Source organism: Petaurus breviceps, unplaced genomic scaffold (assembly GCF_028583685.1).
Source record: "Petaurus breviceps papuanus isolate PSGF00001 unplaced genomic scaffold, PetGlider_PUasm1.0 90919, whole genome shotgun sequence".
Taxonomy (NCBI): Eukaryota; Metazoa; Chordata; class Mammalia; order Diprotodontia; family Petauridae; genus Petaurus; species Petaurus breviceps.
In genome coordinates, this window is record NW_027187378.1 from 12,996,159 (window position 1) to 13,014,177 (window position 18,019).

The 18,019-nt window shown below is 39.4% G+C and overlaps 1 protein-coding gene across 4 annotated transcripts in view; it reads left to right on the plus strand.

Annotated features, from left to right (window-relative positions):
• RIN2 (Ras and Rab interactor 2) overlaps positions 1-18,019 on the plus strand; it is a 232,301-nt gene that overhangs the window by 180,552 nt on the left and 33,730 nt on the right. For all 4 annotated transcript variants that reach the window (XM_069075484.1, XM_069075485.1, XM_069075483.1 and 1 more), the window contains 3 exons: positions 5,786-5,978; positions 11,028-11,139; positions 16,387-16,459. In XM_069075484.1, the coding sequence (XP_068931585.1) occupies positions 5,786-5,978; positions 11,028-11,139; positions 16,387-16,459 (378 nt within the window). The remainder of the gene's footprint in view (positions 1-5,785; positions 5,979-11,027; positions 11,140-16,386; positions 16,460-18,019) is intronic.

The following is an 18,019-nucleotide window of genomic DNA, read 5'->3' on the forward strand; positions in this document are numbered from 1 at the left end:
ACCTAGCTGTCCCAGGAATGCTAAGTTCCCCAAACTCAAGGGCCTGGGGTTGACCTACTTGAGCACTGTCATTGCTCTAGGTCACTTCCTAGGTCCCCACCATAGTGGGTTTCTGGCCATCCTGGTACTTTCACAGGAAGCCCTCCACTCTTGTGACCTCCCATCACAGGGCCTTTCAGACTATGAATATTTCTGGCGTGTCTCTGGTTGCACTGGGAAGCTGCTGACTTGTCTGTTTGTTTGGGCTCTGGCTTTGCTGGTGACACCCTTTCCCTTTGTCTGGGGACTTGCTGACTTGTCTTGTTAATTTCTTAGCAGCACTAGGGTGAAATAAGTCACTCATTGTATTCTTTCTCATTGGATTTCTTGATCATTGTTTGGCCTGCTGTGATTTTTAGGTTTTTGCTTCAGTTAAATATTGGTGAGCTGATCTTCATTTCTTCATTTGGGCAATCATCCTGGTCTAGAATTTGATAAAGATCTGATCTGAGTTGTATGATGCCTGGAGTTCTAGAACCATACTGTCTGAAATTCTGACAAAATCTATGATTATTTAAATGGAGTTGATAACAGCATCTACCTTGCAGAACTGTTGTAAGAATTAAATGAGATAATATTTGTAAACTGCTTAGTATAGTGTCTGGCACTTACTAGGCTCTGTATAAATGTTTTTTCTCTACTCCCACTTTCCCCTATTATATAAGCCATTATATTAAGGTGCTGTGCATTCAAAAACAAAAAACTGAAAGTCCTTGTCCTCAAGGACCTTGCATTCAGTTGGGAATCCATGCATCACATCTTAGCTATTTCCCAATTTAAGAAAAAATAACCTCTTTGTTCAACTTAACAAATGTGTATAGTTTAGGCTTGTATTCTAGTGCTATTCCATATAAGAAACTATGCGTGATTGAACTCTGTACCATTTGTAGACCATTGAGTCTTCAAGGGCAACTTTCTGTAGGTTTAAGTTGAACAAATCATCCAGTCTGCACAGGAAAGCATTACTAGATATAGCAATTCTCCTGTACACTTCCTATTGAATAGGTACCATGGGCTTATCTGCATGAATGAATAAATGGAAAAAATAATTACTAAGCAGCAGTTGCCTTAAGTGCTTAGGGATACCAGTACAAAAGGGAAAATAGTTCTTGCCCCCAAAGAGCTTAACATTCTAACTGGAGGAGACAATACAAGTAGGGGAATGATGGCCAAGGAGGATATTTTGATTTGAAAAGTTATGAAGGTAATTATAAACTGCTTGATAGCAGGGATTGTCTTTTGCCACTTTTTGTATCTTTCTTCCTTATATAGTACCTGGCAGATAGTAGACACTTAATAAATGTCATTCAGATCTGAAGGACTTATGATGAAAAATGCTATCCATCCCCAGAGAAAGAACTGATGTTGTCTGAATACAGATTGAAGCATACTTTTTTAAACTTTTTTTCTTGTTGTTTTTTTGTATTTGTTTTCTTTTACAACATGACTAACATGGATATGTTTTGCATGACTACACCTGTATAACCTGTATCGAGTCGCTTGCCCCCTCCAGTAGGAGGAGGCAGGAAGGGAGAGAATTTGGAACTCAAAAGTTTTCAAAATAAATGTTAAAAGTTGTTTTTACATCTAACTGTGGAAAAAATAAAATACTAAATAAATACCAAAAAAAAGATATAAAAAATAAATAAATGTTGTCTTTGAACATAGTAGGTTCATTAAGCATGGGGCGTAAATTTCTTCTACAACTTTGCCTTTACTCTCTGGTATTGTGGAATTCCTTATATTGCTAAGAAGCCCTTTCCATTTCTAGATTGAATTCCTCTCTGGGCTCCACCTCTGACTTTCCATATGACTTTGTCTACCATGCTGTAGAAACCTTCACCCTGGAAGCTGACTCTGTCCCTGGACTACCTCCACCAACACCAAGGTTCCCCCCAAGATAAGCTCATTACCAGAAATGTCATGATAGAGATTGTTTTGGCTTTGGTAGTCACATCTCATCCAGAGCCTCAGTTGCATCTGCTGCTCTGATTGGAGGAATGGATGGTAGCATTAAAAAAAAAAAACTCCTCGCAAAGTTTCCCTTATATAAAGGGAGGGCCAGGAATTTCCATCCAATTCTTCATTTTCCAAGAGCTTCTCTGCTTGGTTTTGACTTAACTTGACATTCCCTACTCCATGCTCCCCTTGCCCAGTGGCTTTCTTTCAGCTTGCATTCCCCCCCCCGCCCCAGCTTTTAGCACTGTACCTGGCATATAGTAAAAGTTTAATAGATGCTTATTGACTGGCTAGCTAAATTGCTGTAATCAAAAAGGTTTTTCTCATATCATGCTGAAGTTTTCTTTTCAGGAGCTTCCTACTTGTTGGTCTTAATTCTACCCTCCAAGCCTAAAGAAAACAAATCTTAGTCCTCTAACATGAGAACTCTTCAGAATACATGAAGATAGTGTTATATCCATCCTGAATCTTTTCTTCAGGCAAAATACCCTCAGTTCCAGAATTTTGTCATGGTTTCAAGTATCCTTGCTCTCCTGGTAGCAACTCTAAAAGAAGTCCAGTTTATCCAGAATCGTACTGTTGATGACAAACTGGTTTCAACCATAAACACAATTTCACAACAATGAAAATTTCAGTAATTGTAATCTTTTTCTAAGATGGCCTCTGTCTTTTTGTTGCAAGTCTTATTATTAGGACAGAATTCTACAGCCTTTTTTTTTTGTGATAGTTTCTGCCGTAGATACACAAGAATCATAAATTATTTAAGCATTCACTTTATGGATGGACAGCCTTCATAATATAAGCTGGAATGTGTGTCCAAGTATATATTGTCAAGCATTTGCAATCAACCCCACTGTAAAAATTAAGTTGTTGGGGTTTTTTTGGGGGGGAGGGGGCGGGGCTGATATTTGTTGGTTTGATGTGTAGTGTGTAGAATGCTAGACCTGGAGTTAAGAAAACCTGTCAAGTATTCTAATCCTGCCTCGGGCACTTACTAGCCCTGTGACCCCAGATAAATTTCTTTGCCTCTCTCAATTGCAGTTTCCTCATCTGTAAAGTTGGCATAATAGTATATACCTCCCAAAGTGATTATGAGAATAAAATTAGGTAATAATTTGCAAACCTTAAATTGCCATATAAATGCCAGCTATCATTATTATTGTTAGCTCTCATTATTGTTGGACATACTTCTAGATTACAGCAGTTCTCAGACTCTCTGAGTCCCACTGCAGCCAGTAAGGGGTAAATTCTACACAGTGTGAGACTTTCTGTCTGCCTGTTGCAGTTTCTGATGGAAATCTGAAATTCAATACTGGCTCAAAATTATTACATTTTCCACATCTCAGAGGGAAAAAAAAGCAATCAACATGAGTCTGAAAATTGTCAAGAATTCTCATTCCTGCTGGCAGCCTGCCGCAGAAAAGCAGTGGTTCAGGCTCCAAGAACTGAATCTTCAAAGAAGGAGGTTTTGACTTGGGGCTGAGGATATACAGTGATTCTTTTCCAGCTGCTGAAATTCACTATAAACACAAATAACCAGATGAAGTTATCTTATAGAACATATGAAAAATGCTCCTGAGGAAATGAGATATAAATTGAGAGTTGCAAGATCTGAGAAATGAAAGGGTGTGATATTTCTGAACACAACTCCACCCAAAAGGAGTGGGAGTGGAAGCAGAAGGAACTAACCTCAAATGCAACATTTGGCAGCTTATGAAAGAGCCACAGTGATTTTAACCCCTAACCTCACTGCCTCACCTTTTTGGCGTTAAGATGATCACAATATCTCTTGTCTCTTTCTAATTTTTTTTTTACTTTCCTCTTAAGTTGTAAAATATACTTTGTGTAATTAATGTGGATTTCTAGGTGTGAGACCCATATGTAAGCATTAGTATCATTTGTCCTTCATAAATAAATAGAAGTCTGGTCAAGAATCACACATCTAGAGCTGGAAGGTATTTCAGAGGTCATATATTCTAAACTTTCATTTTACAGATGAAGAAAATGAGGTCCAGCAAAGTTAGATGACTTGTCCAAATTCACACCAGAAATAGGATTGAAACCCAAATTCTGTGACTGCAAAACACTGTACAATGTATTGTTAATAGAATAGGTACACTGTAAGAAAGGAGGAAAGTCTAGTAAATTATGTCTTTAATTGTTGAAGAAGACACTGAAGAAATTTTGGACATAAGCCAATGTTTTGTCCCTGCCACCTCTGGTACGAGAACCTAAAAGCTCCGAGGAATTCATTATAATTTATAGTCTTGATTTTGACAGTCTTAACTGTGGTCAGTATTGAAACATTGCCTATGATCTCACTTGTGCAGATTTCATACTTTCAGACTAAGGTGGTGGTGGTGGTGGTGGTGGTGGTGTTTGTTTTCAGTCTTGTCTGATGCTTCCTGACCCCTTTTGGGAGTTTTCTTGGCAAAGACACTGAAATGGTTTGCCACTTCCTTTTCCAGCTCATTTACAGGTGAGAAAACTGAAGCAAACAGAGTTAAGTGACTTGCCCAGGGTCACAAAGCTAATAAGTGTCTGAGACCAGATTTGAACTCAGGAAGATGAATCTTCCTGACTCTGGATCCTGCACTCTCTCCAATTTGCCACTTAGCTGCCCTTTCATACTAAGATACATCTTGTGATTTTTCAGTTTTCCAAAGAAGTAAATCCTTTTTTTTTATTAACTAAATACAAATGACTTGGATACAATCCAGGGTTGGAAAAAGGACAGACAGTATGTGAGGCCATATAAAGGAATAACCATAAAGGTCTTACCTTTGTAAATGACTGAGTGAACCCCTCAATTTAGACCAGTCATGTTGGTCTGTGGCATGTAATTATAGGAGCAGCTTATTTAACTGATCTAAGCCTAGAGTTCCATCTTTAAAATTGAGAGACTAAGTTAAACATAGGAACCAACAGACCCTGACAGAAATTAATTACTTCTAAGACAGATACATGTTCAAATTACCAAATGCGAAATAATGTATGAGGAGTAAAAGTTAAAGATGCTGACATATTCTTCTTCTTGGAGATATTTCAGATTTGACATTTCCCCCACTAAGCTTCTACCTACTAAGGATAGAAGAGATATGAATGTGAACAAGGATCTGGAGGGTTTCACAAGATCTTCACTATTCTCCCTTTTTTGTTTCATTAAGGCAGGTCCAGGATAATATTCCTGCAACCACACATGGAGTGACATAACAGCACAATTGTCCTTTCCCTCTAAAATATACCAAAGACAGCATGGGTTTGTATGAGTGATGCAAAGCCCTATGGAGTGTGGCCTTTGTTTAAAAAAAAAAACAACCTAGGTTCCCTAAAATGAACGTTTTACTAGTTTAAATAGAATTAAGTAACTCCCCTGTTCAACATTCTTCAGTGGCTCCATATGATGCTAAGATAATAATAGTTCACATTTAAATAAAGCTTTAAAATTTGTGACTAGGTGGCACAATGAATAGAGTGAATCAATACATGTCTGAGACTGGATTTTAACTTGGATCTTCCTGACTCCAGACTGGGCACTCTATCTGCTTTGCCACCTAGCTGCCCAGCTGCTCTATAATGTTAGCATTAAGAAGATAATTTGGCAGCATGTGGAGGATGCGTTGGAATGAGGAGAGACTGGAAGCAGATTGAACTTGTCTCTCCTCCAGGGTCTCTTCCTACTCTGAGATTCTATTTTTCTCTGAGATTACAATGAGAGTTTTGGTTTGAAGGGGAAAAAAAATCATATCACAACCCTTTAAACCCCTGTTTTTCCTCTTCCCTATAGTATAATGAAAGACATGGATGAGGTCTGCCCTGAGAAAAAGGATTCAAAAAGCTGCCCCCGGGATTCTGGCTATGACAGCCTTTCCAACAGACTCAGCATATTGGATCGCCTTCTGCATACTCATCCCATCTGGCTACAGCTGAGTTTAAGTGACGAAGAGGTAGCAGGAATACTTCAGTGCCAGCCTCCAGGGGTAAGCAAGAAAATGTCAGCAGAAGAATTTGTTATCATCTGGGTTATCATCTGGATTGCTGATCAAAAGGGTTGACACAGTGCCTTTCCCATACAGGAAGGGCCTGTGACTTCACGAGAGGGCGGGAATGCCCAGCACTGTCATAGACACCAACTTTAAGTCAGTAAGGTAAAGTCTAAGTTGCCCTAGGCTCATTGAGTATGTGACTCACCCGTAATCACACTGCTAAGGAGTATTTGGAGTAGAATTTGGATCAAGGTCTTCCTGACTCCTGAGTTCAGCACTTTATTCATAGTTTCATGCTGCCTCAGGCCTTGCATATAGTAGTCACTTAATAAGTGTTTGTCACCTTGAAAATTCTTTGATTTCTTTTTTTAACCATAGGGTCCAATGTCATGTTTATAACTCAGAGAGAACAATACTTGTTAACTGTGAATGTTGGCCCTGTGATGGAAGGTAATAGTAGCTGTCTGAGCAGACAGCTCGAGCCATGTGAGTTGTCCCTAAAGAAGGGTAAGAACCCAGCAGTCTAATGAAGGTGCTATTCCGGACATGGCTTTGAAGGAGGGTTCCAGCCCTAGGATGGGGGAAGGGAGCAGGGAAGGCTGAAGAACTAGTACAGCTGGGTGGCCCAGTGGATTGAACACTGGGCCTGGAGTCAGGAAGACCTAAGTTCAAATATAGCCTCGGATACTTACTAGCTTACTCGGATACTTACATGTGTGATCATGGGCAAGTCACTTAACCTCTGTCGGCCTCAATTTCCCAGAGATAATAATAGCACCTGCTTCCTAGAGTTGTCACAAGTATCAAAGGAGATAAAATTTGTAAATTAACACAGTGCCTGGTACATAGTAGGCACTTGATAAATGCATGTGCCTCCCCACTCTCCTTAGTGCAGGGACTAAGTATCTCATGACTTGGAATTCAGAAGGAACCTTCTTCTGAGGTTCCTAGTTGCTGCTCTGGCATGAGGCTGACATTGCATGTCAGGTCCCCAATCTGGGGGTAGAGAGTTTTTGGAGATTCTAGACCTTTTTTGGTTAGGCCCCTGCTAGAACTTTTTAACATCTCTCTTCTTCTCCAGCCTGAAAATGCCTCTTAGTGACTTGTATTGGTGAGAATGTCTTAGGGATCAAAGTCTGGATTTTACTGTCCATAAAAGGATGCAGTGTCTGGTCCTACCAGAGTAATTTACCACAAATTATGTTTGAAAATACAGTGAGTTGCTATAGTTGCCATACTCTTTGAAGGAAGTAATCCTGTGTAGCAATGGTATTGTGGGCCTCCAGTTTGGGTATTTTATTTCTTATCAAAAATGTTGTGGATGCCTACACTTGCCCATGAGGTTTGATAGTACTATGCTACATTCCTTCAAACAAGTGGGTTTTGCCTAGTTGCTAGGCATCATTGCCCTTCCCTTTCCCTCACCTACATCAGGTAAGGAAGGCTTAAGCACTCCTGCTGAGACTTGTGTGAGGAGTGTCCCTGGCAAACTGACTCTTCTGTCAGCCCTTCAGACAGATGTCTTTCTTCCCCCTTCAGTGTGGGTTGCAATGAGGCCCCCACTATTGGCACACCATGAATTGGAGTGAAGGCAGAGGAAATATATGTCAGAAATAGCCAGAGAATAAGAGGAAAGCCAAGGGATATATTTCTTTTTTCAGGGCAGTTGGGGTTAAGTGACTTGCCCAAGGTCACATGGCTAGTTTTTGTGTTAAGTGTTTGAGGCCCGATTTGAACCCAGGTCCTCCTGACTCCAGGGCCTGTGCTCTATTCACTGCACCACCTAGCTGCCCCAAGGGACATATTTCTTAGCAAAAGAAAGTGAATTATAGAGAGTGAAAAGATGTTTGAGAAAATAACTCAATTCAACATTTATCTGTTTTGTTTTGTTTTGTTTTGGAGGGGAGAAGGCAAGGCAGTTGGGGTTAAGTTACTTGCCCAAGATCATGAACCTAGTTAAGTGTCAAGTGTCTGAGGTTAGATTTGAACCCAGGTCCTCCTGACTCCAGGACTGGTGCTCTATTCACTGTGCCACCTAGCAGCCCCCAATTCAATATTTATTAAGCAATGCAAGGCATTCTGACAAGTGACAAAAATGAGTCAGTCTCTACCCTCAAGATCTTACGTTGTGGAGGGAATCTTACTCCTATGCCTAGAAGTCAATTTAGTGTAATAAAAAGGAATTTCAAGAGCCAAAGAAAGTTAATAACTTGGGAAGTTGATCATGAAAGACTTTATGTAGGATGGAACAGATATGGGGGGACACCTGTGCAAAGCGGGAGATGGGAGCTATCTTGTTATAGGCTTGAAATTTCCAGGTTAAAGTTTTCATATTTATACTAGAGGTAGCCACTGAAACTTTTGGAATAGGAGAGTACTATGTGGTCAAAAGCTGTGTTTTAGGAATTTCAGTCTGGCAGACACATATAAAGAGGAGGAAAGTGATGAAAGGCAGACGTTCTGTTCTAGTTTATAGGAGACTTGTCAGCATTGTTCATCTCCAGGCAGTAATATACTCCTCACACAGAAGAATGTATAGAAAGCCTTTCCCTAAAACTTTGAGAAAACCAATTCTCCTTCTACCTGCCAAAGTGCCCAGAATAGTACAGGGCACAGAAAATGTTTGTGGAACTGAAGACTGAAAACTGCTTTCATTACCACACATAAAAAAATAACTCACATTTACATGGTCTTTCAAGGTTTATACTTTACACACTTCATCTCATTTGATCCTCATAACCATGTGAGGTAGGTTTTGTTACTACCCCTATTTTACAAATGAGAAAACAGGCTGAGAGAGGGTAGGACCAGGCTTATACAGCAAGTAAGTTTTAGACAGGGTTTTAACCAGTCTTCCCTGATTCCAAGTCCAGCACTCTATCTCCTATACCGCATAGCTGCCTACATGGTAGATAGCACTTTTATAAAGGTTTGTAAAGTACGTTCCATGTTATCTCATCATAACATGAGCCTAGCCTGCTTGCAACCCTGGCTGTTGGGGATGTGGAACATTTGGAGGGGAGGGCTCTTAGTGAACAAGTATGTCTATCCATAACTGATGGGGAGAAGGCTCAAGTGTGACTTGACCTTAGAGACAAAAGCTTCCAGGCCAGCTTGGCATGGGCTAGCAGGTAGGCAAAATCTCTTGCAATTTCAGAATTGTGCCTTATTCTACAGGTGTGTAGGAGACACGAAAGCTAGGTGAAATTGAGTGGGGGTGGGGCAGTGAGGAGAAATGAGCATGGTATTCTGATATTCAAGTAAAGGAAAATAGGAGGGGAAGTTTTTCCTATTTTTTAAGGTATATACCTTTTGACCAAGTCATGGCAGATGTGACCTCACCTGGTTTGGAATTTTCATAAGACAGTGTTTAAAGTAAACACCCTTAAACACCTGAGGGACAGTGAACTGATTCCCTGGTCACAGGTGGAACTGCTTCTGGGGAGTTCAGTCAGCTTTTATGAAGCTCTGGTATTTAATCACCATCTAGTCATCTAACTACCATGTAGAGCAGGGTCCCCACCCCTGAGTTCTAGAGACATCTGGGTGGCACAACGGACACAGCTCTGGCACTGCAGTCACGAAGACCTGAATTCAGATGCTTACTAGCTGTGGATCTCTGGGCAAATCCCCTTACCTCTGCCTGCCTGTTTCCCCACATGGAAAATGGGGGACATAATAGTGCCTACCTCTCAGGGTTGTTGTGAGGATCAAATCTTAGAATATTTGTAAAGGGCTTTGCAAACCCTAAAGGGAAATATAAATGCTAATTATAATCAATCCCTGAAAGTCATTCACTAAATGGTGCCCAGTATGCTTTCTCTCCAGTGGTACAATGTCTTGAATGCGATATGTGCTTAGTAATGTTTATTGAATTGAAATTAACTGAAAACTTCTGTCTAGTAGATGCCTCCTTTCCTGCCACATGTGAGGGAAAAGAGAATTAATTTCCTCTCTTACAGCCTCATAGCTGCCTTCCAGCAATTTTTTGAGTCTACTCTGCTTCCCATCCATCCTCCTAGATAGGCCTCACAATGACCCTGGGAGATAGGTCCTTCACGTATTATTCTCATTTTATCAATGGAAAAACTAAAGCTATTGGAGGTTAAGAACATTCCATTTCTCCAAAGTCACATAGCTAATAGGTGGCAGAAACAGACCAGAACTGTGATCTGATGCCAGTGTAGGTGTTCTTCCCTTTCCCATTAATACCTTGCTACCCCTCAACAACACTATTTCACTCTTGATAACTGACCAACCATTTTTTTAAGAGTAACAAAGGAGTTAGTAACTCAGATTAGGGAAAGTGAGGTGTTTGTATAAGATGAAAGTCTACAGGATGTTGGAGAAGTGGAGGATAAAGTAGCCTACACTCAGAGTAAATATGAGAGACAGTTAAAGGCTCAGAACATATGTAATATGGAGAAAAGACACTGGACAAAAGGAGTTTGGGATTGTGAAGTAATGATTGTCTAAGGATCAGAGTTTAAAGTTGCATTTTTCAAAATACATATATGTACCTAAAAAGAGGATTTAGACTTTGGATAGAATTTAGGTGTTTTTCAAGAGAGATGTTAATGCAACTTTATTTTATTTTGATTCATACCTGTAAATTCATCAGCATGGGGAACTCCTAGTTGGAAACTTCTGTAATTTATAACCTCAGGGAGGTTGCCTGAACCACTGAAATTACTTTTTCCTGGTCACAAAGCTTATATATCAGAAACCAGACATGAACCCCTCCCTCACCATTAAAAAATTTTAGTGGGATAAACAATAATAAATGGAATATATCTTTCTTTTCTCCACAACTTGCTTCCTGTTCGACCTTGGGTAAATCACTTAACCTGGTCCTGAGTCTACTCAACTATAAAATAATGAGTTTGGAGTAGCTGTGCTCAAAAGCTCATCTATGAGCTGTATACATTACTAAGGAGCATTTTAAGCCTCTCACACAAAAATTGCAGTGAAGCAAGTCATGTACAGGATGACCTTTGGAGTGTTTTTAAGTGACCTAACTTTTTTTTTCCCCCTCACAACTAGATCTTCCTGGTTCGAAAATCTTCTAAAATGCAAAAGAAAGTCCTCTCGCTTCGTCTGCCCACTGAATTTGGGTCATATCTCAAGGAATTTGCAATAAAGGAAAGCACATATAGTAAGTAGCTGGTATATGTTTTAGTCATCAGTTGTATGAGCTCTGTCACCATTTTGAGGGCTTCCCTAACATTTTTAGGAGAGGCTCTGAATTGTGGCTAGAGTATAGGACCCAAGGGTGATGAAATATTCCCAGATCTGACAGTGGTTCACTGCATGACTATCTCAATATTTAACTTCTTTTTGATATAAGGTGAAAAGGAGGTACACAGATGTTCTTGAACTGAAGTCTGCCTCCCAATAAGTCTCCACTCCTCTTTTAAATGGTGCTCATCAAAAGTAGAATTCAATCCATGGAGGTCTGGGTGAGGAATTAACTCTTTTCCCCCAATTTCTTTTCAAACTCTTTAAACCAGACAAAGCTGAGATTCTGTTTGGCTTATACTTAGTGTTTATTTATTAAGTATGTGAAGCCTCAGTATAGATCATCTTCATAAAAGCCAAAGATTTAAATAAAGAGGGAACAAATAGTTCCATTGATCTGCCAGACACCAGAAAGGGAAGGCAAGATAGATAAGAAGATTCTGAGTTGAAATCATGGTTAAGTTAGCAATCAAGTTCTAGTCCTACAGCCTTCCTTTTAGGGCTAAACTTATCCTATCGATGTAGTCTCATTTTTCCACTCGAGCTTAAGAAACTCAGATTCTAAAGTTTAATACTATCCCATTGTCTGATCTTACTTCTACCTTTTTAAAGAAAAAAGTTATTTTTTCTCTTTAAAACAGATTTTTGCTTTAATATCTTTTGACTTTACATCACATTACCCCCCTGTACTGCTTCCACTCACCCTAGAGAACTATCCCTTTATACAAAGAATTTTTTAAAAAGAATAGGGGGAAAATTTTTCAACCAAACCAATCACCCTAAGAATTCTGATGTTATATACAGTCTCCTACCTCTGCAAATGCATAGGGAAAGGTGCCTTCTCATTTGTCTTCTTTGGAACCAAGACTGGTCATTACAGTTTTTCTTTTTCTCATTGATCACCTTGGGGTGTTTACCCAGCAGGGGTGTCTCTGTGTAAAAGGTTATTGGCATTTTTGTAACTTTATTTAATTCCAAATTGCTTTCCAGGACAGTTGTACTAATTTAGTATTCCACCAATTATTTTAGTGTATCTTTCTTTTCACAACATTCCAACATCTGTTTTTCCCATCTTTGTCAGTTTTCTGGGTGGAGAATCAGGTTATTTTTATAAAGTTGATGTAAAGATAAGAACACTCAACTTCTGTGTTTATAGTTTGTTGTTATTTTTTTGGATCAAATGACCTTCAAATTTGACTGTGAAGCAGTGTGATTTATAAATGTCAAATACCTTGTAAGACCATGTCTACATTAAATATTGACATGCAAGGATGCATGCGTAGTATTATTAGGAGTATAAACTTAAATGAAATAGCACTGATTCATTTATTATTTATAATGGAGACAACAGATGTATTAGTTGAACAAATATTAGGCCCAAGATAAGATGAAGGAAGATAGTAAGTCAGTGTTTGAAGTTCACCAAATAAGCAAATTAAGAAATGACAGTTCTTACCAGTTGTGATATCCTTTCCAACATTCAAAAGAATTTAGCCAAAAAAGTTCTTTTTTATTCCTATTGTAAATTAATTTAGAGTTGTGTAGGAGATGCCAAATTCTTTCTCTTTAAGATTCCATCCTGTTGGCAAGAGGTCCCAGGATACCTCATTTTTCCCAACTAGGTTTATATGGCACAAAATGGAATAGCAATGTACTCCATGACACTTCCCCAAGGGTTTGATCAGGTTCACTAGAGAATCATCCCTGGAAATAACCAGCTCTCTTACTTCTATCCTATTCTAAAAGCAATATAGACCTAGAATACCCAGGGCCTCCTTTATGTGTTGTGATTTGAAAGGTCTCTACAGAGTTTCTGAACCTGGGGGCTGTGAACTTTTTTTTTTTTAATATATTTTGCTAACAGTGTATTTAGTTTCTTTCATAAGCCTATTTTCTCTTATGCATTTAAAATATTATTCTGAGAAAAATTTCCATATGCTTGCATAGAGTGCAAAAGAGGTATATGACACCAAAATAGTTCGATGGACCCTTATTTTAAAAGGTCTCATGCCACTAATTATTTATTCCTCCAGTCCACATGGAAAACCCCATCATTGGAGATTCATCCTTTTGACAAAAGTGTGCTTTATCCTTTCTGTGTTCTTCTCTTGAAATGTAAATATCCCTACAAGAATAACAAACATATTAAATCATTAATACCTTTATGGATCAGTTTATCAGAAGTCAGTCTTCTCTAGGGGGTAGCAGGTGAATAAATACTGAACACTTGGAGTAGAAAGGAGAGCAAAAGATACAACATACAAACTTCTTTATTTACTTCATCTTTTTTTTTTCTTTTTGGAGGAGGGAAGGTAGGGCAATTAGGGTTAAGTGATTTGCCCAAGGTCACATGGCTATTTTTTGTGTTTGTGTATATTAAGTGTCTGAGGCTGGATTTGAACTCAGGTCCTCCTGACCCCAGGCCTGGTGCTTTGTTCACTGTGCCACATAGCCACCCCTATTTACTTCATCTTTAGAGATGAAAACACTACTTAGTTGTACCAGTTCATGGTCACTGGGGGGGCTGGTTGCAGTCTCAGTGACCATATTGTGTAATGCCATGCAAAGGCAACTTCCCAAGGTTCAAAATACTAGCATAGCTGCTCTCCATTTTATTCAGTGACAAATTAAGAACAGAAAAAATCAAAATATAGCAGATTTAAAAAATACAGCCTTCACCAAGTGTAATTCAATAATTTCCAAGTACTACTCCACCTCTGGACATTACATTCATTTAGTCAATCACAAAGTCCCTCTTCTAAGTACTACTCCACCCCTAGGCAGTACATTCATTTAGTCAATCACAAAGCTCCTCTTCTCAAATGGAGATTAGTTTCCAGTCATAAGTAAAGTACATTCATTTGGTCGGTCACAGAGCACAAAAAAGTCAAAAGTTTCCCACCCTTGGATCACTACTGAATAGGCTATCTACCCCAGAGTTACAACAAGCTTAAGCATAGCATTTAATACCCAAAGAGAAGTCTTTTCTTCAACTTGACCTGAGGCAAGTTCTCAGCAATCTTTGTTCCTGGGGAGACAAAGCTTAGCAAGGCCACAAGATACATTGCCAGTGTCCTCTTTAAGTTCATTCTCTGTCTCAGAACAGTCCTAGGACCCCTGAAAACATTAGCAAAACCCTCTTTCAGGATTTCTGTAAACATACAACAAGAAAATCCTTCTTCAGGGCTTCTGAACCAACAGCAAGGTTCCAGACCTCTGCAACAACAGCACTGGCCTTCACCAGTGGACGCAATTCAGTCTCTGTCTGCAGAATAGTCTCAGGACCCCTAAACCAGCAGCGAGATTCCAGAACCTCTGCAACAACAGGACTGTCCTTCACCAGTGGATGAATTTGGCAAAACAACATCAAAACAGACAAAGTACCAGCATAACAGCCATGTCTTCTTAGTCCTTGGCAGCTCTGGGTGGCAGCTCTCAAAATCCTGAGCAGTTTGAACTGGCCACCAGCAATCCTCTCCATCTCTGCCTCCATGATGCTGCTTCCAAAAATTCTTCTGCCTCTCTGCTTGAGTCTCTCTAAATCTACGTCACCAGCTCCTCCCAGTTCAGCCCTCTCTTTTCATGTCAACAAGTCCACCCCACAAGTGGGATTCACAAGCTCTGGGTTTTAACACAATCCGAAAAAACAAGCCAATACAGGGGATCTTTAAATTCCATTACTATTACATATGGCCACAACTGTGATAAGTATTAAGATACGTCTCCTATAACAGGCTCTCCCAGACTCCCTATCGACAGATCCTCAAGAGTAAGCATTTTATTTGGCCATTCTGTTTGGAGAGAGACAAAAGGTACCTTTCTCAACTTTAGTTCTCCTAGACTGGCTTCTTTGAAATTTGGTCTCCCAGATGGCCCTTTGAGGAATGTTGGGTGTCATAAGAGTGAGAAAGATTTGAGCTGGCTCCCAAACACCATGACAACCAAAATATTTTCATAACAAAACATATTTCCAAGTCAAGTTGACAATCTACCTATTTTAAGCAATATTTGTATTTCTAAACAATGCAGCAAAAGAATTTGGAGAGGCTCTTATAATTCTTTATAAAGGGATATGATATAAATTGCTTTTGGTTATTTGGAGTATTGTTGGGGGGGGGGGCGTGCAGTTTCCTAATCACTAACTCCCAGTCTTCTCTACAAGAATCTAAGATAATTTTCAAAAGTTTAAATGGATCTGCACAAGGAAAGCATTTGTCCCTAGTAGTTGTACTATTTCTACCTCCTTCCAACCCTATGCCCAAATAGTTTTACCCACCATGACTCAGTCTCCATATAGTTCTTTGCTGTTGCTTAGATGAAAGATGTTTTCTGTGAAAAGGAAATGTTGTCATAGAGAATTATTTTGCAATATATAATCTGGGTAATGTGATTTCCTAGAACTTAAACCACCTCACCACTTTTCTCAACTCATCTGTAAAATGAAGGTGCTAAACTATTTCTGAGGTTGCTTCCAGCTCTAAGCAAATCTTTGATCACACTGTATGATCTTATGATCCATCTTGGATTCAATTAAATTTCAAACTTTTTCCAGTAACTTGGAAGTGCTCTGTTTTGAGGGCACATTAAATATGTGGGTGTCTGAGTCATTCTCGCTGAGTTCATCAGATAACTGCTTCTTCAAAGCTTTTTTGATGTCCCAAGAGCTTTAAAATGGGCCTGTAACAAAACTTGGGGCATTTTTGGCCCTTTTTCATGAAATGGGCTTTGAGAAGCATTGCCAAGGAGCCACGGGTCCCAGCCAGCTCAGAAAGAGTAGAGGGGCTTGGTATGTTCTCTCTCATGTCCTTCTGACCTTGGTCAGCTCCTCCCCCTACCCCATGTTTCCATCTCTACCTAACCTTATTTTTGTTAGTAAAAAGTTGTGCAATTGGATCTGTTTTGATCTGTTTACCAAGCATTAGAACATGTGCTTGGAATGGAAGGCCGGAACTTCATGTGGCCAGATATTCTCTAGTCTGTTTCTGGCTGACACACATAGTCTCCACAGTTGGTTTTAATTGAACTAAACAGTAGTTTGTTGAAGATGGCAAAAGCAGTCTTTCTTACAGGGTACAATGTTTAGAAGACTTTTGCACGTGAGCCTTTTCCATTTTCAGGGTGCACTTTGGGGGACTGACCTGGTTTCTTTCATCTCTCTTTTTAGCTTTTTCCTTGGAAGGCTCTGGGATCAGTTTTGCAGATTTATTCAGGCTCATTGCTTTCTACTGCATTAGCAGGTAAGACTCTCCTCATCCTTCATGGTCATGAGTAGCATCAGTCAGACCTCCATGCATGTGAAATGCACTGCTTGAGCATTGCCTGGTTATTAAACAGGTTAGGGTAACAGCTGTTCAAACATGTTAAATACCAGTAGGAGTCATTATAAATATGTCTGACTAATAAGAAAGTCTGATCAGTTCCAACTAGAAACTAAATTGTTTTCCCTTGGCTTCCTAAATTCCTCATTTGGTACCTTCGTAAGGGACTTCCCATCACTCTGAGCCTTCTTTAATTTTACCCACAAGAATCAAAAGGCAGGAAAACCAAAGGAGATTGGAATGAATGCTATCAAGATATATGTTTAAAAGTCCCTGGGCCTTTTTTGAATACTGTTAAAAGATGGAAATAATTCTTCAAATGTGGCTGTACTTTGGGGGAGGGGGGATTTTGATGCCCATTTACTTCTTTTTTCTCCTACTTCTCTCTTAACCAGAAAGCTTTTAGAACTACTTATATCACCCATTAGCTAACTTGGAATACCAACTGGTCAAGAGCTTGAGTGGATAGATCAAGGTATTTAGATTTGGAAGGTATGCCTTAAAGACATCTAGCCCAACTGCTTCATATTGTAAGTGAAAAAAATAAGGCCCAGAGTTTGGAAGCATTTTTTGGTAGCATGGTGGGGGTGGGGGTTGTCATTTTTTAAACATATCAGCATCCCGTTTCCAGTATCACTTTAGTGAGTATAAAAAACAAAATATGTTTCCCAGCAAATTCATCCACAGTATTTTATAGCATTTTGCTTCGTGATGCTGAACTCCTCTTGACTTTATTTTCTGTTGCTTGATAGACACTAAGGACCAGCATGAAGAATGCATGCAGATGTTGAGAGTGAAGTTATGTGAGGGCTGCCATAGAATAGAATTTCACTTATGGGCAGGTTGCCTCATACTAGAATAGTGAATAATTGGGATCAAGGTGAAGAGAAGTTTATTTCTCAATAGTAATAATTTCTCATAGTAGTAAATAACAATGAATCATATTTGTATAGTGCTTTTAAGGGTTACAAAATGTTTACATGTCATCCCATTTGATCCCCACAACAGCCCTGTGAGGTAGGTTCTGTTACTACTCCCTCGCCCTGTCCATCCTGCACAGATGAGGAAATTGAAACAAGGAGAAAGAAGTTCATTGACTAGCCTAGGGTCTTTCAGTGTCTAAGGGAAGATTGGAGCTCAGACTTTCCTGATTTCAAGTCCAGTGTTCTGTCAAACACTGTTGGACCAGATTATTCTGGAGAGAAGGAAATAAATTGCTCCAGTCTTAGCATTATATTAAGTTTTAGGCCGCTGAGCTACATAGTAAATTACATGATGACAAGTATTAAACAACTGGTAAACATTGATGTCCTCCTAAAAGATGAACAGGATTTTTAAAAGCCTTGCCCTTAGAAAAAAAATTAATTCATACCAGTTCCGTTTAAGTGAGAGCAGGGAAATAAGCATTTATATAGTACCTCTTCGGTGGTCCTCATAACAGCCTTGTGAGGTGGGTGCTGCTATTATCTCCATTTTACA